Below are 23,642 nucleotides of genomic sequence, written 5' to 3'. Positions count from 1 at the left end.
GCACTCCGGCGGTGCTAGTCCTTTGGCGGCCAGGGAAGACCGACAAAAACCGCTTGCGCATCCCTATTGCGCGCTGCGGCTGGCCGGCATTCAAGACGTTGCTGCGCTATGCAACTGTAGGAAGGAGCTTTTAAGACTGTATGTAGATGAAAGCGGCTTTTTGTGGCGCTTGAATGAGTTAAAATGCTTAATGATGATGATTTCTATTGGTTTCCCCTTTGTATCGGGGTGATGACATGTCATCTTACCAAAAAGGACTAATATACATATGTTTTACACTTTTGGTTCAATACTAGCGCTGCTTAGGGCAGTCACAAAAAGCTTATTAGGCACAAAATACTTTTTTTTTTCTGTTACAGGTGGTAACTGTCCTAGGCAATATTCCCCTCTATGCTTTTCGTCCACCAGCATTCTAATCTTCTTCTCGTCCCCTCGACAGCCTTGAAGGTAACTTCCTCTGTGATACCCTTAAATCCTAGGGCTTCTGAAAGCCCAATATTCCCTTCATGTAGATTTGGATGGATACCCTCACATTCTAACACGATGTGCCGCATAGTTTCTGTATCTTTTCCGCAAACCACGCATACCCCATCATTTTCTGCTTAAGAACATCGCTCCCCCCCCCCCCCCTTCCTTTTTTTTCTTCCTGAGCCCGGCTTTGCCTTCGTTTGTTTGTTTTAACCTTGCCACATAGCTGCATCGCCATCGGTGCCCTACAGAAGACATAGAAGAGCTTCCGTTCGGCTATTCGGCAGCAGCGTACTCGAAAATAAGGTTAACAACAGCGACAAACAAAAAACGGCGCGGCCATCTTAATAAGCGGCAGTTTTTATTGCGGTCCGCTATATATATCGGCAGCCTGTTTCAGCCCGACTGTGCCCGCATCGCAGGCGCCGGCATCCCCGCCGCTGTGTGTTTGACGTCATCTGCGGTGACGAGCGTGCAGGGAGGAGAGCCTGACCACGTCGGAGGCCGAAGTTCGCCCATGCGGGATGTGCGCGCTGTCTATGGCGCTGCCGCTCTTTATGTGACGGTTCGCTTATGAAACTTCTTGACGCGAATCCGTATTAACCGCCCACGTTGACAGGCGATGCCGATGGCAACACTGTTCGGGAAACATTCGATTAGCCCGACCTTCCTTGCCGACTTCGCAGGAAGACGAGAGGGAGAGAGCGAGAGGGGGGAGAGAGAGAGAGAGAGAGAGAAGTGAGGGAAGGAGGGAGGGAAAGAGGGAAAGAGGGAGGGAGGGACGGAATAACAAGGTTAAACAAGCAAACAAACGAGAGAAAAATGAGCAAAATTTTTTTTAAATGCAGTCGGGCTACCGAGGCATTGAATATTTGAAGAATACTATATAGGCTTTCTGTAACTCGGTGAAGTTTCGCAGTTTTCATAGTTTTCATTGCGACCAATCATCAGCACATTCTGTACTGCTAACTCCTGAAACCACAGCAACATACGATCTCCGGAAACTATAGTAACGAATAAACTGCAATGTCAGAACTAGGTGAAGCTGCAAAACTTTGCAGTTAAAGAGAAACTTGCTGGACTTTTTGGCAGGCGCAGCGTAGGGATAATAGTTCACTATGCCTTAGTGTTCGAAAAGCGACCATAACGAACTGGTGAACAGGATTTCAGCCCACGTTAGCTTGGGCTGCTTTTGAGTCGCCCGTTTTCAGCGACAGTTGCACCCGTTACGCCGTCGTCACCTCTACCAGTGGTGACGACGGACGGGATCCAATCCTGCCTGACACCGTCGACGGCAGCCATGCTTCAATTTGCATCTTCGCAGGGCTGGGCTCCCTGCCGCAGGACTGTGCGTGCGCTCTACCATGTGCGGCGTTGAATAAGTCGAGCATTCTTTATTTTTCGTTATTACCTATTCTCTGGAGCTGTAGACGGTCACATCTTGAAGGGCCTTTCAAAAGCGTACATGATAGTAATCCCACGGCCGCTGGATGAAAGGCGCACTGACGTCCAGCGGCCGTGGTAATCCCCTGCGTCAGTTTATAAGCTGCCGCAACAAGCGCCGATCCATGGGAGGCTGAAGACCACGAAGACAGTGGAAAAAATATATACAAACGTAGAAGCAAGATCTTTTCTGCAGTTTTTCACAAATCACATATTATATTTGCGTGTTGCGTGTGTCGCGGCGCACCGAAGTATCCTGCTCAATGAGACTGCGGACTCTCGCTGGTTTTGCATGAGGCATCCCGGTATTCCATATGGCCAAAATCTGGCGCATACATAATTGAGGCGAGCTTTGGGTGATATTTTCTGCTAAGTGGTCAAATCAACGTTATTGTGTACAGATAAGGGTACGCTCCCTTAAAATTATAATAAATTGATCGTTTTGCCTTTAAGTGTCACCTTAATTCGGAAATTAAACTTGCATTTGAGTATCTGAATTAGCATCAACAGGCCCTGGCCTGTTTTGTAATCAACCTGAAACCCTACAACACTATTTATTTGAATGTCACCGGTTATCAAGGCAGAGAAAAATTTGTCTTACTGGCCCATTCGACGCCTTGGTCTTAATTTTAAAACTACCGCACAGGGGTTTTTGGACTGAGAAGTCTTCTCACCAACACGGGTCCAAATGAACTTGTAGGTATTATTAGCGCTTACTCCTCCTCCTACGGCCAATCTTTTATTCGGCACTAGCAGCGTTGGCCACGCGAAGGAAGAAATTTATTCCCTCCTTCGTGAATTCATCACGCCCACCGGGAGGCCCCAGTGGTGGTATGTGCTTTCCTTTATGTCTTGCTCCGCCCCTAAGGAGCGTATGACTTTTTTTCATTCTACCTGTCATTCTTTAACCAATTTCAAAATACGCACTTAATAAAATAGCCCATTCTCAAACCCTGGCCAATCCCCTCCGCGGGAACGTGCCATTTCCCTGAAGAAGAAGACGGAGATGAAGAAGAGGCGAGGTCACACGAGAGCTCGCGACGTCATGCGAGGATTCGAGCGCCAGGCACGCCGACATTACGCGTGCTTCTGACGTACAGATGGCCACGCCAATGAGGACGCGACGCGTACAAAACTGCGCCCCCTAACTGTTTCTCTTTTTGATCAGGGAGGCCAATGGTGTTCCGCCACGAGATAAAGGGGGGGGGGGGGGGGGGGGGGGGCGAGCGGAGCAGCACGGCTTCGAGACGGCAGTCATGAAGCAGCTGTGCTGAACACTAAGCATCTACGGTTGCCGCATCAAGGCTGTAAAAGCCCCCCAGCTCTCAAGTTCCGGGGTCCGAGTTTCCTGTAGGCTTCTGGCTCCTCTGCCTCCCGGCAATCATCCGGCCCTGGTAGCCGCACTTACGAGCTGGCGGCAGGCTGGCACCCTCCGGGCGTCCATCCAAAAGTGGGGCCTGCGTGCTCACGGAGAACGGCGACGTCTGCACCAAACGGGGAGCGAGGCACCATGGGCCCTCCGTCAGCATTCTTCTCCCCAAGCCGACACTCAGCGCATCACCCACATGACGTCTTTCGTGTACTCGTAAGCGCTTCCTTTCGCGAGGTTGTGTAGATTTTTACGCCTTCTTTCGCGCGTGTGGCTCAATGTCTTTGTCATGAAAACATGATTTCCTACTTTATTTGAGCTGAGATTTGCTAAGAGTTTTATACGTATTCGGAAGTTCTAGTTGATGCGATTCGCGCGGGGTTCTTAATTTTTTCTTTCCCTTCTGTGAGTTATCAGTTCCTTACCAGCTTCAAAGCGCAAGCAATAGGGGGAGTGGAGTCTAAGGTACTGCTGTGTAGGTAATTATTAGGGAATTTATATGCTGTTTATTTTCTGATTCTTTCTGCGCGAGGATTTTTATGTAAGTGCAAGTTCGAAATAGAGGACAGGCGTTATCCTTCCTTACTTTTTTCTTTGGGGAGGGGAAGGAAGGGGGGAGGGGCTTTGGTCTTTCTAGTAGCTTTGCAGTCCTATTGGTAGAAGCAGATTGATGTTGAGTTTTTAGGACCTCTTTTTTTTTTTAGTCCTCTTTTTGTCAGCTTGTTTTTAGTTAGGAGCGCCCAGAGGAGCGCAGTAGCCTACTTAGCACTGACCAATCACCCTCGAGTGTACGTGCCTTTCTATGAAGGGCATTGTCATTCACGTTTCGTACCGTCAAGGCCCCTTTTCTGAACCCCGTCCTGAACGCATGCTGTGCAGGATGCAGCCGCTGCCGCCCACATTCCCGGCTGGGTCGACTTTCTCCGGGACCTTCAGGTCGGGCTCCTGGCCGGGTGGATGGGCACGTTGTGCTCGCAATGACTCCAGCACCGTGGGCAGAGCCGGGCCGCCAGCTGCTCGCTCTGGTACGAGTGGTCCCCACCCGGAGCAGCGCTCGTGCGAACCGGCGCGCCTCCCGGCTCTGCCTTAAGGCTTCGGTTCTACGGCGCCCCGTGGAAGACGCGGGGAGCGGTCGATTGAAGCTGTTGGGCATGTCTCGGAAAGGCCCAGCCTCCGCTGATTGCAATAGCGGATTAAATTGCGGAGCCGCCAGGAGTGGTACCAGGCCTTTTTGAGGGTCCTTTGGCACTGGGATTTGATTCCATGCCCAGCCGTGCTTCAGGTGTTGCCTAAAATTATTTGTACGAAAATAAATATGTGCGAATGTTATAATGTTGCACATTTATTATTTTATGCAGTGGGTTTCGCGGATCAATGGCACATCATGTGGAACTGCGCCAGGTTCCCGTCCGAAGCTACCTCCAGGACATACCCACCCGAACTTCAAAGTGCAGTGCAGTCTAAAGACAAGGACACTCAACTATGGGCCGTCCAGCAGGCCCGGGGTGCGCTCGAAAAGCACAAGCCTCACGACCCGCCAAAAACGGGCGGAACTGGGGTATTGCAGAGTAGGGCATAACCCCGGGTCGACGCTTGGCCAACGTCACGATGCGTAAACCGTCGGTTGCCGGCATCAATAAAGTTATTCCTACCTACCTACCTACCTACCTACCTACCTACCTACCTACCTACCTATTTGATAAGATTAATTCTAATTCGATGTAAAGTAGGGGTGGGTGATTGGTCGATTAACCTTCCGATTAATCGATTAATGCTTTAGTCGCGATTAATTTTTTAATCGGTTAATCGGTTGATGTGTAGGGCGCCACGGGTGGAAGGCATATCTTCAACACTGCGTGCGACGCGGCGTTTTTTTTTTTTTTTTGCATTTTTAGATGCGAACGCATCTCATTCACTCGCCTTGTCCCTGCATCCATCCGGCGTTGTCGGCGTCCACCCCTCCCCCATTCTCCTCGCCGCGCCAGCTGCGCTCTCCGCCGCTCACCCCCTCTCATCTCCGATAGCGAACACTCTCTCGCGAGGGGCATTGGATTGGATTCGATTCGATTGGCTTGGCTTGGATTGGATTGGATTGGCTTGGCTTGGCTTGGCTTGGCTTGGCTTGGCTTGGATTTAGATTGGATTGGATTAAAGTGGATTGCGTTGCGTCATAGCCGCGGCAGACGCACTGGCGCCGGCGCGTCCCCTCAGCGTTATGCGCGCTATAAAACGCGGTGCCTGCGCCGCTCCTCTCCATCGTTCCAGCGCCGTTCCTCCGCTGTCCAACGCTGCAACGTGAACCCCCTATGCGTCGCATCTACACAGGGGTTCCCGCAAGGGGAGGTGGGAGTTCTTTTTTTTTTTTTTTTTTTTGCGTCCCACGTACCAGCCTTCTCCTTTCCATTAGCGGCCGCCACCATCAACTACTGCGTTACCTTTGTCCATAAGTTGTTGCTGTCAGTTCCGCAAGCGAAGGGGGAACGCCGTGCTGTTCACGCCGCGCAGGCTCTGAGCAGAAAATGCTCTTTGTGGGCTCGTTTAACCGAAACAACGTTCTTCCGCATCGCGGAACCCCCCCAACGGAAGTGATCGGCGGCGGCTGTTTGAAGAATTTACGCTCTCATAGAGCAGATTCACAGCACCATTGTACGCTGGCCAACGAACCCTGCGTCCCAAGATGTTTTCCCAAAAATACCGCTGCGACGATCTCAGTCTCACAGCGAGAAAGCTGTGCGATGCGCTTGCGGACAACAGCACTCGCTAGTGGGGACTCGCATGTGTCGAGACGTCGCTATGCGCTGTAGATTGGCGCCTTTTAACTTTTTCGTGTCACGTGCTTTTGCGCCTCGTCAATTATCCATGGACCTCCCGGGAACAGAGCTGCCTTTGATGCCTTCCGCGCATGCGCTTTCCTGGTTGCGCTCAGCTGCTGGTGTCATTCTCCTTTCGGTGTAAAAATGCTGCTGTGTGTTCCGGTAACTTCAACGCCACGCGAGTGTGTGTTCAGCACAGCCGGGATGACTGTCAACAAGCAAGAAACTCTCTGCTGCCTGAAAATGTTAACAAGCTTCTTTGTCTCTTTGCAGCTGGATGAATTATCACTGATTGTCCAAAACGATTTGTACAAACTAGCATCGACAAGGTGAAAATGAAAACAACCATAAAGAAAAACTGATCATTCTGTGTCTTTTAAGCCTTATTCACCTAAATGAACACATCCGATTACGATTAATTAACCGATTAAAGGAAGCCGGTTAATCGGATTAAAATTGTTGACCACGCCAAGCCCTAATGTAAAGCAATCTAAAAAACGACGTAGCGCTATGTATGTAACCAGAGTACTTCAAAAGCATTGAAGGACTGGTAATGTGTAACGCAAATTGTCCCAATAACTGACTCATTTGTGGGGAGTTGTTTGTAGCCGGGCCAAACATTTTTCGGGCACTTCCGCATGATTATGTGCATTAAAAGCGAAAGTTTGGAGATACCCACCATGGAGTTCTTAGCTGCTACGTTGTATTTACCTTTTTTTTGCTTTCGTTTCTTCAAATTTTGGCGCTAATTACTTAGGCTGTTTTTTTTTACTCCAACAACGTGTTTGCGTTTGTTAGCTTTCGTTTCTACGCCTTTTGGCGTTAATTCCACAAACAGACTGGCACATGCCACAGCTTCCCTAGAATCAGATTTATGCACGGTTGGTGTGCACCTGGTCTACTCATGCGTGATCACTTCACGTGTCCCGCGGACCGCACTGTTCCATGGCTTTCCTGTTTAAAATTCATGGTTTTGTGAGGCGGGAACATTAGCCCCTAAAAGTTCCTGGTAACTGGCCAATCCCCCAAATGGGTATGTGTTACGGCGAAAATAACCACACCTTTTGTTGAAAGAGAGAGAGAGAGAGAGAGAGAGAGAGAGAGAGAGAGAGAGAGAGAGAGAGAGAGAGAGAGAGAGAGAGAGAGAGAGAGAGAGAGAGAGAGAGAGAGAGAGAGAGAGAGAGAGACGGCTAGTTATTAGAAAAGAAAGCTGAGATGTTTGCCGGAATTTCGACACCTACATGCTATTCGGCGGGGGAGGTGGAAAGGGAGGAAAGAAAAGGCCTCATGCATTACAGGGTCTAAGAAAAAAGAAGAAAGAAAAGATATAAAAGAGAGCAAAATAACACAAATTGAGCGTTCAGTTTGAGCCAGTAGTGCGATGAAGCAGTCTGAATATTCTGTTTTCCTAAACTTTAAATCACTTGTAATCGAACAACGCCATCAGCACTTTGCGTTGAGCTGGTGGGGAGGGCCATGGGCCAAGAAGTACTTTCAAGGTCATTGTTGCTGGGCTGAGGCACTCTAATTTTTGGAGAAGACTGCACGTTCCTTGCATATATGCGGAGCACTCCAACACCAAACGATCCACGGTTTCCAGGGAACCGCAGTTGTCTCTGTTAGGGTGTGGTGGCACCAAGTCAAAAAAGGTATTACTTTGTGAGCGCTGCGTGGAGACGTAGTCGGTGATACGTCTATAATCGGCGCGGAAGTACCTCTGGAAGCTCAGGGTCCATGTGGCGCAGGAAGGCACGGTAGTGCTCTGGAAGGGACCAGACACGGTTACGTCTCGTTAAAACAAGTGCCTTCGTCATACTTGTGACATCACGCTTAGTGAAAAAAATCTCCCGCACATCACTCATTTCCGGTACCCTCCGAGCATCTTCATCTGCCTTCCCATTTCATAAAACACCAGAGTGACCAGGAAGCCACTGAAACCTTATATGGGGTCCAGCGTCGTTGGCAAGATGGTGCAGGTATGTGATCTCCCGAGAGGCACGTTCGTGAATGGTGAAGCAGTCACTGCGTTGTAGGCTTTGGATAGCTTCCTTTGAGTCCGTGAAAATTGTCAATTGCCTCGGCTGCTAGGGTAAAATGGGGCGTATAGCTTCCTTGATGGCGTGAAACTCGGCTGTCATAGATTATGTCGCCCGCTCGAGACGATAGGATGGCGCCTGGCCAGTAGATGGAATAAAGATTCCGGAGGAACTGCGCTCAGGTGTGCATGAGCCGTCTTTGAAGATGGGGTTCGCGCGAGAGTACAGCCGCCTAATGTGAGTGTTATTTGCAGAAGTACACTTTGAGGTATGCTCTTGTTGGAGTCGATTCCGGGGATGTTGCATCTCATATGTAGGGGCGAAAGGGTCCAGGGCGAGAAGTTAGCTTGCATTACTTTTGGTGCCTCAGAGGGAACGGAAAGGTCTAATGTCTTGAGTGTTTGCCCGGAACTCAAGTTGCTTTTTTTTTTTCACCATGCGTGTGAATATATGAGCTTCCGCGTGCAAGAAATCTCGTAGATGTGTTCGCACAATTTTTTGGAGCCGAATCACGTCCGACTAAGCTCGACGGCCCAAGGAAGATACGGAGGCAGATGTTTATGGTCGCATCTGGCTGCTTTCTGCTTGTGGCCGGATGCTTCTGAAGGACAGAGAGACTGGAGGGCAGGGAGACCGTCGACCTAGGCTTTGCAGAGCAGTACCATAGAGCGAAATCGACTGCCAGCGAGATATCCAACGATTTTTGACATTGCGGATATTCTCGTACGCACCTTTTTGACTTCAGGATCCCAGTAAAGATCGATCTATTAGGATTCCGAGGAATCTTTGGGTTCGTACATACCACGGGATACGGCCTCTGAGATTTATTGGATATTGCTTCATGCGCTTGCGAGTAAGAGTCGTGGCACAACTTTTCTCGGAAGAAAGCGCTGTTATAACGCACCGTACTCCTTCTGGAGAACCGGGTTCAAATCCCATGTGAACTTTTATGTTCTTTAAGGTGAAAGCCTTAAAGGGATGCTGCAGTGGTTTGTAAACATTGTGAGATCACTTGTGCTGATTAATGTCTGGAGTTGCTATGTTTCGACCACTGTGGGTGCGTTTACGTGAGTTTATTTACTGTAAAGTACCGAACGAACGCCCACCTCCGAAACATCGCCCACCACTTTCAGGGATGAAATATTCAATTTACTAAAAGACCCCAAATATCGCCCAACCACTTAAATCGATGGGGTTAGCTTCGATTGCTGAATAAAATAAACGCGAAATATCTATGCATGTGTTGATGCGATCACTTATTGTCCTTTCCGCACTTGAGCCGAAAGTTCGCCCATCTGGGATGTTTTTTTTTATATCTCCGCAGTTTTGGTTGGCGGTGCGGCCACTTTTTTCTAGTTTTCGCATCTGACCCAAAAATATCGCCCGGGCCCGTATTTTTCACTTGATATCTCTGTACTTTGGGTGGGACTTCTTTCGGAACTTTACGGTAGTTGGAAAAATGAATCCGAAAATGCTGGCTTCCATTCTGCATCCGATATCCTATGACGTTTCTTATGACGTTCAATATTTCGGATTGGCTTGACTGCGCGGATTGCGGGCCTCGACGACCCGCCGACCACAGCTAGAATGGTTAGAATTATCTCTCTAGCCACTCTACCGCAGTGCCGACAAAATCAGGGAACTGGCTGCCGACCGGTCGTCGCATTTAGATAGCACAGTGATCCCCCCCCCCCCCCCTTCCCCAATTTTATTCCCGGAAGAATGTGGCGCTATTTTGCCAGTTTTTACGCTGTATTAAGCTTAGTAAAGTAGATGAAGTCGAAATAACTCCGTACCACTACAGCAGAGCCGCACCGACAACGGACCTACTTTCAGGAGTCGAGCCATGACACGCTGGGCCGAAAGCAGAGGCATCACGCTAAAGTTTGCAGCCCCATATCACCCGGCGGCTAATGGCCTTGCAGAACGGGCTATAAGAGTTAGCAAACAGTGCATCCCGCACTTGTACCCTACCTTTCCCGGGGGTTTGAAGTGCTGTCTGGAGGCGCCGGTCACTCGTCACAACCGTTTGCACACAAGTGCGTAGGGTGCAGCCCTCAATATGCAGCCTTTGGCTCGCCATCATGCCTGCCCGCTGACGAGATGCTGGGTCTGGCGATAAAGTTTACACTTCATCAGATGAGGATAGATGAGGACAATGAAAAGTACAGATGAGGGGGGAATGAAGTACACGGAGGCGATGAAACGTTTCTTCAACAGGCGTCACAACACGAGTATTCTGGCTTTTTCTCCAAATGATTTGGCCTTGGTGCGAAAAGGATGTGCCAACCTAAGAACCAGGCCTACCGGGCCCTTCTAAGTCATCAAGACAGCATCCACCCGTGGTGTTTTGAAAACCGTGTGGTACAGTACGGGTAACGGGACTGTGGAAGTGATGGCCGTCAGCAACGTGCTTTATTACACATCGAGCGAGTACGGAAACAGGGCCCCGAAAAGTGTGGACAGCCGAAGACGACGAAGGCAGGACTAGAGGACAGGTGATGAAGAGAAGACGGAGGAACAGAATGAAGGTACTTCCCAAGTGAGCGGCATCGGACTGTTACATTTTAGTCGGATCTCGTTTCATTAAAACTATCGTGAAACCAATTATGTGACAATTAGTAGCCAAGACGACTCTCTTTACGCCGTTGCATTGATTATAGAATATTACGCGTTTCACAGTGAAGTTGTAAATATTGTGGAATTCCCGTCTGGTGTCGATACATGGCCATGTATGGAGGTTGGCGGCAACTTTTCATCTCATTGAAGACCCTTTGGTGCCGTTGAATGCCGTACGTTGTTATCTACATCCGTGAACAAACCTTCAGTGATGTCTCTAATGGATTCGATTCGGCTTCTCAATCATCGCTTGCATACGGTACGCCTGTATAACATTCATGACCGACTACATACCACAGGAGCCAATTGAAGCACTCTTCAAAGGACCCGCTGTTATGAATATTAAACCCACTGCCAGAGACGATGCCGGAAAAGCAGTTTCGACAGAGCAGCAGAGCCCGCTGCAGGCCTTGCCGCCTCTATAACTTATCACTCCGGCGTGAAAAAGTGCGCGTCGCTGTAGCCGCCGTTGCGGCGTATTTTACCGCCTTACCAAAAATCTAGCAGTGGTGGACGCAGGCGACAGGCGCTAATATGAAAGAAGAGGCGAACACAATACCACCAACAAAATATACAGTGCCTTTCCACTCTGTGAAGAAGGATGACCAGCGTAGCTGTGGTGCCGAGCCTCAAAGTGAGGGACGATATGCGTTTACCAGGTCGTAGGCCAAGGAGTGCACGAAACAAAACACGTTTGTTCGTAATTGGCGACTGAGCATACTTCCTAGCAGGGTGTCGAACCGGAACCGAACCGAATCGAAAACCGGAACCGAACCGGTATTTTTTCCGGAACTGAACCCGAACCGTTATTTTTTGAGCACGCTGAACCCGAACTGGAACTGAACCGGAAAAAGAAATAACGGTTACCGGTTCACGCCGAAACGGTTCGACCCTCTGTTGTTGACATTGCACAGTCAATGCAATTCAGGCCTTTTTTTCTTTCACGTACCATCAACTTCGTACTTGCTCGCGCACTTTCCCCTCCAGACAATTGAACACTATCACGCTCTATGTAACAACAGGGGACATAGCACAATGCTACACATACATAGCTACACATACATAGCAATGCTACACATACATACACATACACATACATAGCACATACACATACATGTATAGCATACATGTGTATGTATGCTATACATACATACACATAGCTACATAGCACAATGCTACATTGGTGCTATGTAGCACCATTGTAGCATTGGTCTGTTGCTGCTGGAGGCGCGAGCGTAGTGCAAGCTGACCAAACGAAATGTCATTCTCGGCAGCTTGCAGGGGATATAAAACGACTATGCCCTTCCCTAGCTGCGACTTCATTGGAGCAATCAGGCTGCAGGAGTGCTCCACTGCGCAACAGCGAAAGCTCACACCCGATGTGTGCAAACTTTTTGCGTTTCATAATTTGTTTAAAAGGTCCGACACCTGCAAATTATTAATACTTGACAAGTGTGACCGCAGGAGCTGCTCAGTGGCTAAGCCGTTTGCTAAGCCGTTTGCCCAACTCGCTACATTGCTTCTACTGCTACTCGTTCCGGAGGGGAGTACTGTTGTGGACGAATTAAAGAGCGTCTACCCAAAAAGTCCCATCTCATGCTCCACGTGTCAAATTTCCCTTTCATTTTGTAACCGCATTATCTGTTATAAGATTCCGCAATGTAGCACACGGAACGATGGTAGGGGTTCAGGCGGTACGATGACATACTGATTGTAAAGCACACTTTCGGTATCGCAAAAGGAATTGCAGTGGTCAGAGCAATAATGCAGTGACTGAGCGTTAACTAAAGCTTACTTTTAACAAAAGTGTAGCTAACACATTCGATAAGGTGACAGCTAACAAATTATTCAGGGTGACCAAATATTCTAATTCATTGGTAGTATTTATGTGCCTGTTGTAGGATTTTTCTGTTTTGTTACAAATATAAAAAATGTGCGCCATTGGTATTAAGCGCTGGTATTTGAACACGCCAGTACGCAGGACTAAATTTAAGGCTTCAAGGTTAGCGTGATGGGCGATTGCATAGCGACAATTGCGATTTCAACAAAAAAGGAAAGGACAGAAAATATATCCCACCATCATATCTCTTGGCGTTGGCTTTATGAATAGTTTCTAGGACAACATAAAGTCTGAGGGATAAAGAAGGTGGTAAATCGTCGCCACTTCATGTGTTTTTCTAATATCTCCTAATTCTTTAAAGTTTCCTTTGCAATTGCGCCACTGCCCTTGGGGAGCAGCAGCATTTTGAATGTTAGTTTGTGTTTTGATTTGACGGTCGTTTTAAACTAGTAAATGTTTTTTTTTCTAATTTCAGGGATAATTCATCTCATTGAACCGGTTCGCGAACCGGTTCAAGCTCCCGAACCGGTTCGCGAACCGGTTCGGTACGTGATTTTGTCGAACCGAAACTGAACCGGAACGAAATTATTTCACCCGAACCCGAACCGTAACCGAACCGGTATTTTTTCCGGTTCGACACCCTGCTTCCTAGTTAATTCGCTGAATGAAACTTAGGTGGACTAGAGATTTATTACAGCGGACAAAGATCGGGCTGTCCGTTTCCCTCCCGTATAAGTGCATCTATTGACGGCAGACGGGAATGCCCCAATATTTACAACTTCCCTGTCAAACATATTGAGAAGTCAATAAAAATCGGCGTAATCATAGAGTCGTCTTGGCGGCTAATTGTCATATACAGTGGGTTTCAGGATAGTCTTAATGAAACAAGAGTTAGAGCCGTTTTCTCCAATCATGCTCCCTCCGTAGATGGACAAGCTTCGGTGTTAATGTGGGGAAAACCTCCCTACAGACACCAAGCTTACATCAGTCCCCACAAAGTTGGCTTCACCTTTAGATACCTATGCATTTTAAGGAAGACATTTTTTAGGGGAAATATACACCGTCATATCAGAGTCCCTCAAAGGACTCTGGTAAAATCAAAATACGAAGGCCCTAGACCTTTTCATATATATATATATATAAGTAAATAGTCGGATTTACAGCAAAATCATGTAACTGTACTCTGATGAAGGCAAGTCCCGTTGCCGCTACGTAAGTAAACATTCTTTGTTATTGTTCGTGCTGTGTATCCGACTCTTTACTTATACTATTTCTGCGCGCTTTATGAGTTTTATCTTTCTCTCTCTCTCTCTCTCTATATATATATATATATATATATATATATATTGTTACGTGACGCTAGAAATACGGGCAAACGACGAAGACGACGAGAGACACTGGACGGTGCTCGGTTCGAGGAAGAAGAGGAGAAGGTTGATCGGTCAGCTTGCGAACTGTTCGTTTATGCGCTGCTGCATGCACCCATCGCAGACTGTGTGAACAACGCAAATACGCCTCATTTTTATCCTAACAATATATATATATATATATATATATATATATATATATATATATATATATATATGACAGAAATAATGGTTGGCAGTCAAGAAAACCTCGGAAAGCAAAGGGGAAGATGTGGTGGGTCATTGAAACAGATAAAGAATTTGGAAAGACAGAAGAAAGTGGAGAAAAAATGCCCGCCGGGTGGGATCCGAACCCACGACCTCCAGAATAAACGTCTGTTGCGATGACCACTACGCTACCGGCGGGGCTATTTTTCCCTCCACTTTCTGGGGTATTTATGTTAAGGTATTTTTGTTTCCTGCGCTTGGGGGTGGTAGCCAGCGCCACTCGGGCTACTCGGGGTGAAGGGGACCTTCTTTTTAACCCCCGGGCCGTGACTCGAGTGTCTACGACATGTCGAGAGTTGGCTGGACATTACTAGCGTCCTTCCTGCCCTCCCCCTTCCCCTGCGGATTCGGGCCATCCTTTCTTAATAAAGTTTTCTTCCTTCCTTCCTTCAGAACCAGTCGCTCCTTTCGCCTTTTGCAATACCTCTTAAAACACAACCGAATTGGTTTTCAGCAATTGGGAAAATGGAGTCCCATTCGTGGTAAGCAGTGCGCAAAAGGTAGCGTTTCTCTAGCGGCCAGATGTCTGTATGTGGTGCCTACATTTTGTTTTCCCGCCCTGCAAACCAATCCTTAACGTATCTTTGCCGTACGACCACTTAATTCCGTTGGGTCCGGGTTACCCAAGAGGTGCTGTCGAACAAGTTAATCAAGCCGTGCGAAGGAAGCGCGCAATGGACGCGAAGCTGCGCCAAAACAGGCCCGAAACAACCGCCGCTAAAGCAGACGACAAAGCCGTCCCGCCGACGCGCCCCGCCGGTGTGCGCGCGGGGAACGCTGGGTAACAATTTGCCGCATCATCTATAGTTCATATCACAAGCTAGCTGCAGCACTGTGGAGGCTACATTGTTGTCCCCCTCAGGGCGCCTAACTCACCGCGAAGGAAGCGACAAAAGCCGCCGGGGCCTTGCGGTGCCACTTGCCGAGAGGGGAGAAGGGAGTGTCCTTTCAGGACCCCCTTCACGGCGAATTAGGCGCCCTCACTGGGCCCACTATTGATAACAATGTAGCCTCCACTGCGCTGCAGCTAGCTTGTGATATGAACTATACACTGAGCTCCGTGAGTGAAAAGCGCCCTCCCCTTCCACAGCCGTGTTGGGAGTTTTTGACGCGCACGCCACGAAGGAACCATTGGCTGGTTAAGGTAGAAAGATTTTCTTAAAACGCAGGGACATAATCAAATCAGTTACGGATTGGGTACTGGGGAAAAAAGAATAGGTACAAGTTGACAAAGAGGTATTCTGATGGCCGATATATCTATATATCATGTATGTAGGAGCAGATTTCCCATTTAGAATGACCGTGGCTACTGACCGAAATGGACGTACAAGAGTAGATTTGAGCTCAAGAACAGGACTTTGGAAGCTACCGTTCGGTGATCTGAATTCGGCCTTGCTCAAAAATGAGCAGTGGCTTAGCTTGCCTATGCCAGGATATACGTAGCGTGAGCTGCTGGTTATTCTAAGGTTTCCTGGTTGGCTCGGATTAGCTGATTATCATGCCTACGGCTGCTAAAACGATTTACAATCCAATCCAATCCAGTCCAGTCCAGTCCAGACTCCAGACTCCAGTTGGTCCAGTTGTGGCGGCGGCGGCTCCCGCGCACCAGCTGCGCGCCGTGAGACGTCACTGCTCCTCGCGCATGCGCAGCACGCCTCTACAGGAGCCACGCGAAACTGCTCAACCTCGGCCAGTGTAGCTCACACTACAAAAACAAGTTTTAAGGCGATGATTGGCTTTATGCTTTCTCGCGTTCACGCATGAAAGGAGAAGCTCCAAAGAAAACAATAGAGAGTTTTAGCATAGCGGCTCCCGTACGCTACGCAAAGGTTAGCGGGTAGCGGGAGCGGACTGCGCATGCGCGCGCGGGGAGTGCGAGGAGGTTGCCCCTCAGCGGAGGGAAAGAGCGGGCATGGCGAAGGCAGGCCGCGCGGAACTAATCCACCCCACCGTGACGAATTTGCTCTCCCCAGTCGCGCCCCGCTACCCGCCGCCGTAGCGTTAGCGGACGGAGCACGCTATGCTAAAACTCTCTATTATTCACTTTACATTACCGCTGGCCTCTGTTCTGAACTGTGCGTGCACTTCGACACGGTTACACGGCCTAGAATAAGTCAAATACTATTTTCTTCATTGTCACCGCTTCTCTTGAGCTGTGGCATTTGGATGAGCATTTCAATCGCGTACGGGATAGTTATTTTCTGCGCCAGTTTATAATCTGCCGCGAGCAGCTTCAGCTCTTGGGAGGCAGAAGACGACAAAGACGAAGATAAGATAACTACGAACGGAGACCTGCCCTTTTTTTTTCAATTCTGAAGTACCCAATCTCAAAATAGACCTTTCACGATTCACTGCCCAGTCCCCTCCGCAGATACTCGCAATTACAGTAACAAAAGAAGAGGAAGAAAAGAGGTTAGACCACGCGAGAGCGCGCGAGGTCAAGCGATGATTCGAGCGGCAGGAGCAGCAGGAGTGTGCACGCCAATGGGGACGCGACGCATGCGAAACTGCGCTTACCGGCTGACACCGTTTATTAATCAAGGAGACCAATGGTGTTCCGCCACGGAATGGAAAGAGGCGACGAGCGGAGGAGCGAGAGCGATGAGGAGCCGACATCGGGAAGGCAGTCAAGGGAAACAGCCAACCATGAAACACCGCCAGTCTTCGCATCAGAGCTGGAAAAGTCCTCCAATTGGACCTCATTCCGTGGTCCGAGCTGCACGAAGGCTTCTGGCTCCCCTGCCTCCTGGCGATTATCTCTCTACGGAAGCCGACCTTCCCAGCTGGCGGCCGGTCTGCGCCCCGCCGGCTGCCGTCCAGAAGTCATGCCTGCAAGCCCACCGGTCACGTCGAAGTCTGCTGCAACCGTTGGGCAGCGCAGCACCGTGGGCCCTTCGTTGGCGTTCCTCACGCCATGCCAAAACCCAGCGCATCACCGACATGACGTCTTCCGTGTACTCGTAAGCGCTTCCTTTCGCGAGGTTGCCGAGGTTTTGACTTCCTTCGCGCGTCAAACATATTTCAAATTTATCTGTAACGTAGTGTTCAATACCATAGGCTTTTAGGGCGCAGCCCTCTGGCGGCCTCTCTGGGTTGAGCCGTGTCGTCGTCGTAACCGAGTGAACGATGACAAGACCGAATAGTGAAAAAGCAAAAAAAAAAAGGAGGAGAGTGTCGCGAAATTGTTAGGAGAGGGCGGTTCGCCGTGGCGGCGCGAGTGCTCTCCGAAAGTGTGCGGTGAGGGAGGGGGGTGGTCAGTATGGTGTAAGGAGGAGAGTGTCGCGAAATTGTGAGGGGAGGGCGGTTCGCCGTGGTAGCGCGAGCGCTTTCCGAAAGTGTGCAGTGGGGGAGGGGGGGCGGGCAGTATGCTGTGCCCGCACAAGACGCTCGTCTGCGCGACGCTGGCGAAAACGTGAGGGGGGCGTGCACGTGATGATGGTGTGCGCTCCCTGCCTAAGATGTGGGCTGCGGTCCCTTCCTGAGATGCACTTCGCGCCGCCGACGCAGAGGCTCATCATAGGGACCGGGCGGCCATTGCATGGCACCACCGTCGCTTCAGCGAACAGCGCCGCCCATGGCGAAACGCTCGTCAGTGGAATGCCGGTGGCGGTCAGTGCAGCGTTGTTGTTCATGTCTTTGTCTTTTTTATGCGGTGCGGCTTGCAAAGCGTACATAACCACGAGGACTTTTTTCAGGTCCGTAAATCTTGAGCGTGGATGTGACCTTTTCGAGGCATGCCATGTGCGTGATTTACGCCCATACTCAGTATTTACAAATAGCAGACGACGCTCAATGCGCCAGGTTGGAAGTCGAGCTGGAAGTGAAAGTCCGTTTCTTCATGCGATTTTTTCATGCCTGCATGCAGTTTCACGTATCGAGGAGTATATTGCAGCTAAATGCTCCCACAAAGCCAGTGTATGCAACCGATCCAGGAATGCTGCGGGGCTGGCCTTTGCAGCTGACGACGAAACGGCGTCACAAGCACAAGCACAAGCACAAAAGTGCACAAGCGAAAGGCAAAGTTGGCAGGTGTCTTCTAAGATTTACCTCAAAACAAATTGTGATGGTCGATGCTTCCGTAACTTCATTAGCTATGGCTGAAACGTGTTTAAGTTCACAGAAATGCTCTTACAACAGTTATCGGGAATCGTTAAAGAATAAATACCGCATGATAGTAGAACGTTATTGCTTGTCGTGGAGGAGCGTTGCTTTACAAGAATTGCAATGGTTGCTGGCTAGATGGTTAATGGTTTTTCAAAAACCAATTCCTGCATGGCTGAAGGACGCGAGACAGGAGGGCGTCCGAAACCTGTACTCAGTTTCACAACTGAATGCTGCGGTTGGTTTACAAGCTGCCACCTACCCTTGAAAAATCATGCACTCCTCCGTCTAACGACGATGATGTTGTTTTATAGCAAAGCTTTCTCGTGTGTGTTACATTGGTCGCCTTATGAATTTGAACTTTGACTAACTGAGCTTTCAATTTGACCAGCACGCATTTTGGTCTTTTGATCGCAGCGTCTTTGACTTTGACCATTTCCCATTCGATTTCGCACGAAGAAAGCTTTGCGTTCAACCATCGTAATCATTAGACGGAGAGCTAGATGATTTTGCTGTTCAATTTTGGACTTCCATGCACCTGTCTCCAAATCTAAACTTTTTCCAGCGTGTCGGAAATGTATCTGTGCTGGAGGACTCGGGCTGGTGCACCCATATTTGAGGCAACTAATCGCACGTTTTTGGTGTCTTCACAAGGCATTACACGATCTTTCAAGAATTCTGTAAAGAATGCTTAAGCATTAAATAACACCGGCTGACGTTAAGACTCCCACATTTTTAAACTAACGGTGCCAGCCATGTTTACCGTTTTCCCCGCAGGTGGGAAAACGGTAAGGGGAGGAGGGATGGTTTGTAGCTTGGGATGTTGGGTGGGTGAATAACTTTGGCTCTTGATAAAATTACCACCACAAACGTGGGAGTTCCACTTCGGCTTTTAGACTCCCATGCTGTCACAATGTCGCTCACCAAAACCGAAGGCACAAAGCTTACGGGTACAGAAAGAAAGTACACTTCTACGGCTACACAGTAATCCATCTCGTACGCAAGTGCCTTTCTCTTCAAAGCACACGCATCGAGGTATCCCAGCGCTAAGGCTGGCGTGGTCAATAAAACCAGTGAAGATAATTTAAAATGGTAGAAATAAATACTAATATTAATATTTTATTCCTACTCAGATAGCACGCAGTCAGGCGCAGAGCGCTGTGAAAAGCGCTCAAGTCAGTGTCAGTGTCACTGAGCCACCCGCCGCGGTGGCTCAGTGGCTAAGGCGTTGCGCTGCTGAGCACGAGGTCGCGGGTTCGATTCCCGGCCGCGGCGGCCGCTTTTCTGATGGAGGCGAAAAGCAAAAACGCCCGTGTGTACGAGATTTCGGCGCATGATAAAGATCCCCAGGTGGTCAAAATTAATCCGGAGCCCTCCACTACGGCGCGCCTCATCGCCTGCGTTGCGTCGGCGCGTTAAACCCCACAATCAATCAATCAGCTCAAGTCAGTGTCGCCTGTTCCCAAACTTAGAAGCGTCAAATAAGTTTATGTAGCCGTTAGTGCATTTGGGAAGAAATAAATACTAGTAATAGTAGTTTTACTCGTACTCAGAACGAGTGGAGCCAGGCGTAGATCGCTGCAAAAAGCGCTCATGCCATTGTAGCCGATAACCAAATTTAGAAGCATCCGACAAGTTTACATAGCCGTTACTGCATCTTAGAACCCAACACATCTGTCTAGACTTCGTTTCATCTCGCATGTCCGCTCACAACACCGCCAAAACATTCAAACAACCGAAGCAAACACGACAAAAACAACGTGAGGCTGTGTAGTCCAATGCACCGGCTCATTCCACTAACGAGGGGAGTGCCGAGCGGTGGCGCCACCCGTACAGCTGCCCGGTCCCGATAGCTACCGTCAAGAGAACCCACGAGTAAGTGCTGCCTCAGCGCACTGTTGCTGCGCCCAAATATCGCATTAGGGAGTATCATAATCGCCAGCCAATTTTGCCTTGTTTAGCTTTTTTTAGTTCAAATTCAACTGGGACTTTCAATTCTGATCCTGGCTGTAAGACGCGCCGTAGTGGAGGACTGCGAGTTAATTTACATCTCATGGAGATCTTTAACGTGGGCCACTGTCTCGACACACAGAACTTTGTTTTCTGCCATGCAGGAAAAACAGGCGCAAAGGCCGGGAATCAAACCCACGACATCGTGCTAGCGCAACGCCTACTGCTCCCTGTTATCGCAGCGTATAGTTAGTCTGCTTTATGTATTCGGTTTATTGAGTCCATGTGTTATGGTTACATGGCAGGCGTTCACCATCTGTCAAGGCTGGGATGGGATGTCCCCGTCGGCGGTAGCCTTTCGTGACAAGGTTACTTTTTGCTGTGCTTCTGAATGTCTTTCGGCTGAAAATGTGATTGCCTATTTTATTCGCATCTGTGTACACATCAGGTATTCGGGAGTACTGGTTGATATGATTGACGCGATGTAGTTCTTCACCACTACTTGTTTGCCAGCTTCAACGCGTGCACGTGGGAGTGGGCGTGTAAGGTGCTGTTGTGTAAGTACATAATTATAAAAAAATTTAATGGCTGTCTTTTTATTTTTGCATTCTTTTTGCGAAATAATTTTTATGGAAGTTGTGGGGATTGCGGAGCTCCGCCATCTTTCCTAGCTCTCGGCCCGCCGTGGAGGCGAGAGGGGTGGTACCTCTCTCGTCGCGGCCGCGCGCTGCCCCCCTCCGGGAGGATGCCCGTGGGAGCGGGGGGCGCTGCCGAACCCCTCACGTGACAGGTTTTGCCCGGAAGTTCCGGCGGCCTGGTCCGGGGCCGTCGACAAAGGGAGAGCCTCTTGGGATACGAACCACCATCGGGAGCGGCCGTAAGTACGACTTGCTCCTTTTTGGCCTTCCTTTGTCCGCCCTCGCGCCTGTCCCTCCCGTCCTGGCTAAGGTGGTCTTGGCGGTGTAGAGCGACGCGCCCGACGTCCCCTAATTGCATTGCAATAAACGTCAGAGTGGGCGAATTCTGTGTCCTGTGTTCCTTGCTGTTTGCTGCCGCTATGCCAAGTTGGCGATCCGTAACGGTGTTCAGTGGAGTTAGCCTTGTGGCCGAATCTCGAGAATCGAGCTAGGCCGCCGTAAGAACCCTGGTCCCCACAAAGTAGAAGCTCGAACTGGGGACCTCCAGTATCGTTGCAAAGTTACCGGATAATTCCGGTTCATATAAGTGCAATACCTTTGTTACTTTATTTTTGAGGTAATGTTAACAGTACAGTACAATTGGGGAACGGTTGGTCAAACCGGATTGATAGTTTTAGCATAGCGGTTAGCGTACGCTACACCACGGTCGGCAGGTACCGGGACCGGGACTCGACTGGGCAGGTGTGCATTCGTTCTGTGGAGGCGAGCGGCCCGCCTTGCCGAGCCCGCGCATTTGTTCCGGTGCGGAGTGGACCTCCCTGCGGTGCCTGCACGTGCATGCGTAGTTGGGTCCCGCTACCTGCAGACCCTAGTGTAGCGTACGCTTGTCGCTATGCTTAAAACTCTCTATTGTCGATGTAATAACTCATTTCCCTGCCTTTTCTTTTTGGCACCTCGTTTTTATTTAGCAGCTCCCAGGGGAGCACATTAGCCTACTTAGCCCTGGCCAATGCCCCTCGAGTGTATTTGCCATTCCCATGGAGGGCATCGTCATTTATGTTTCGTATATGTCAAGGCCTGTTCTCTGAGCCCTGTCTTGAATGTGTGCTGTGCAGGATGCAGCCGCGGCCAGCCACGTCCCCGGTCGAGTCGACTTCTTCCAGGGCCTTCAGCTCGGGCTCCTGGCTGGGGAGGCTGGCCACGTGGTGCTCGCAGCGAGTGCACCGCCCTGCGCAGGTTCCGGGGGACCAGCTGCACCCTCTGGTACGAGTGGTCCCCGCGCAACAGCAGCACATGCAAGAAGGGACTCGCCCGTCGGTTCAGCCTGAACCCCATGGTAGCTTGATGCTACCTGGAAGATGAGGCGAGTGGTCGGCTGAAGCTGCGGGGCAGTACTCGTTCGTGCCCAGGGACCACTGACTGCGGTTGCAGGTTGGCTGCGGGGCCGCCAGGAGCGATACCAAGACTTTGTGAGGGTCCTTTGGAATAGGGATAGGACTCAATGGCTGGCCAAGCATCACGTATTTACTAAGACGACTTCTACGAGAATAAATAAGCGTGATTGTTACATTGTTCGTTATTTATTGTTCTATACAGTCAATTAAAATGCAATGTAACACAATCTAAAGAATGTCGTAGCACTTGTGTAATGTCATGTAACACAGCATGAATGTTTTTCATTTGCCTTAAATGTTCATCTGTAAGCGTAGGGAAGCCTAAAACTTAAAATGTGCTTGCCTCCTTTGCATTTATGTTGCAGTGAATCATGTTCGCTATATCTTCATTTTACTATTGTATACACCAAAAGCTTGTTCCGTGGTGATACACCTATGTTATAGGCACCATCAATATTATAAGCACAATTAACAATTCCATTGCATGACGAAGGCCTCTCCCATTCACCTCCAACCGCTCCTGTCCTGCCCTGCTCGAGTCCAGTTTCCCATGTGGGACTCTGCAGTGTGGCTGTGAAGCCTTCCCCTGACGGTTTCTCTTTCAACGAGCTTTAGAAATAAACCTTGCACAGTGCAATAAAAACTTACCGGAGTTACTTATATGTAGTTGAATCACGATGCAACGCAGCCACAAACAAGAGTTTGGGACGTTTGCTTCGGTGTCCCTTGCAAATAGAACAACACAGTAAGTTGCTGTCCAGCAGACGAAATTAGCCTCTGGAAATAAATCTGTTGCTGTAAAAAAACAAATGACAAAAATAAAAAACTGCACAGATCAGACTGCTGCACCCTTGCACCAAGAGACATGCAAACCCACCCCCTGTGAAAGATCGTTGCAAGACCAAACCTCACTGATGCTTTGCTAGCCAACCATACAGTACGCATTTCCACTTTTTTGCTACATTTGTTACGTTCAATCTGTAAAGCTGGTGTGTGCTAAATTACGAATATAGAAGACCAAAAAGTTACTATATTTAATAGGGTTTTGAGTGCTTAAGGGCTACGAGCTGCGTCGTAGTGGAGGGCTTAGAATTATGTTTTGACCACCGCAGGTGTGAAATACGCATTGAAATCTCCTAAACACAGGCATTTGTGCTTTTTGCCTCCACCATAAAAGCATCCGCCATGGACGGACACCAAGCCTGCATCTTCATGATCACTAAGCCTTAGCCCCCTGAACCGCTACGATGGATGCAAGATAAACAAAAAACCAAGGTATTGGTGGCAGCTAACAACATTTAACGAGCAGCACACCACAAGATAAAGCACTTAAAATG

General features: G+C 49.2%; 1 protein-coding gene and 1 non-coding gene across 2 annotated transcripts; one reads left to right on the top strand and one right to left on the bottom strand.

Moving 5' to 3' along the window:
- Positions 1-14,287: 14,287 nt before the first annotated feature.
- Positions 14,288-14,360, bottom strand: Trnak-uuu (transfer RNA lysine (anticodon UUU)). Its single transcript has one exon. It is a non-coding gene; the product is annotated as a tRNA-Lys (tRNA).
- A 2,350-nt stretch (positions 14,361-16,710) lies between these two features.
- LOC144145877 (uncharacterized) lies at positions 16,711-23,106 on the top strand. Its single transcript, XM_077677703.1, has 2 exons — positions 16,711-17,182; positions 22,027-23,106. The coding sequence occupies exons 1-2, from the start codon at positions 16,772-16,774 to the stop codon at positions 22,237-22,239; spliced, it is 624 nt and encodes a 207-aa protein (XP_077533829.1). The 5' UTR covers positions 16,711-16,771; the 3' UTR covers positions 22,240-23,106.
- Positions 23,107-23,642: the final 536 nt, after the last annotated feature.

This window comes from Haemaphysalis longicornis, unplaced genomic scaffold, assembly GCF_048455015.1.
Source record: "Haemaphysalis longicornis isolate Haplotype H1 unplaced genomic scaffold, Haemaphysalis longicornis Haplotype H1 scaffold_1, whole genome shotgun sequence".
NCBI classification, from domain to species: domain Eukaryota; kingdom Metazoa; phylum Arthropoda; class Arachnida; order Ixodida; family Ixodidae; genus Haemaphysalis; species Haemaphysalis longicornis.
Note: the sequence above shows the minus strand (reverse complement) of the source record. Positions and strands in the feature narration are given on the sequence as shown.

Excerpts from the sequence above, each read along its gene's own strand:
- LOC144145877 (XM_077677703.1), top strand. The coding sequence starts at position 16,772 with ATGGTGTTCCGCCACGGAATGGAAAGAGGCGACGAGCGGAGGAGCGAG. Across the intron at positions 17,183-22,026 it reads ATGACGTCTTCCGTGTACTC|GATGCAGCCGCGGCCAGCCA; the intron begins GTAAGCGCTTCC and ends TGTGCTGTGCAG.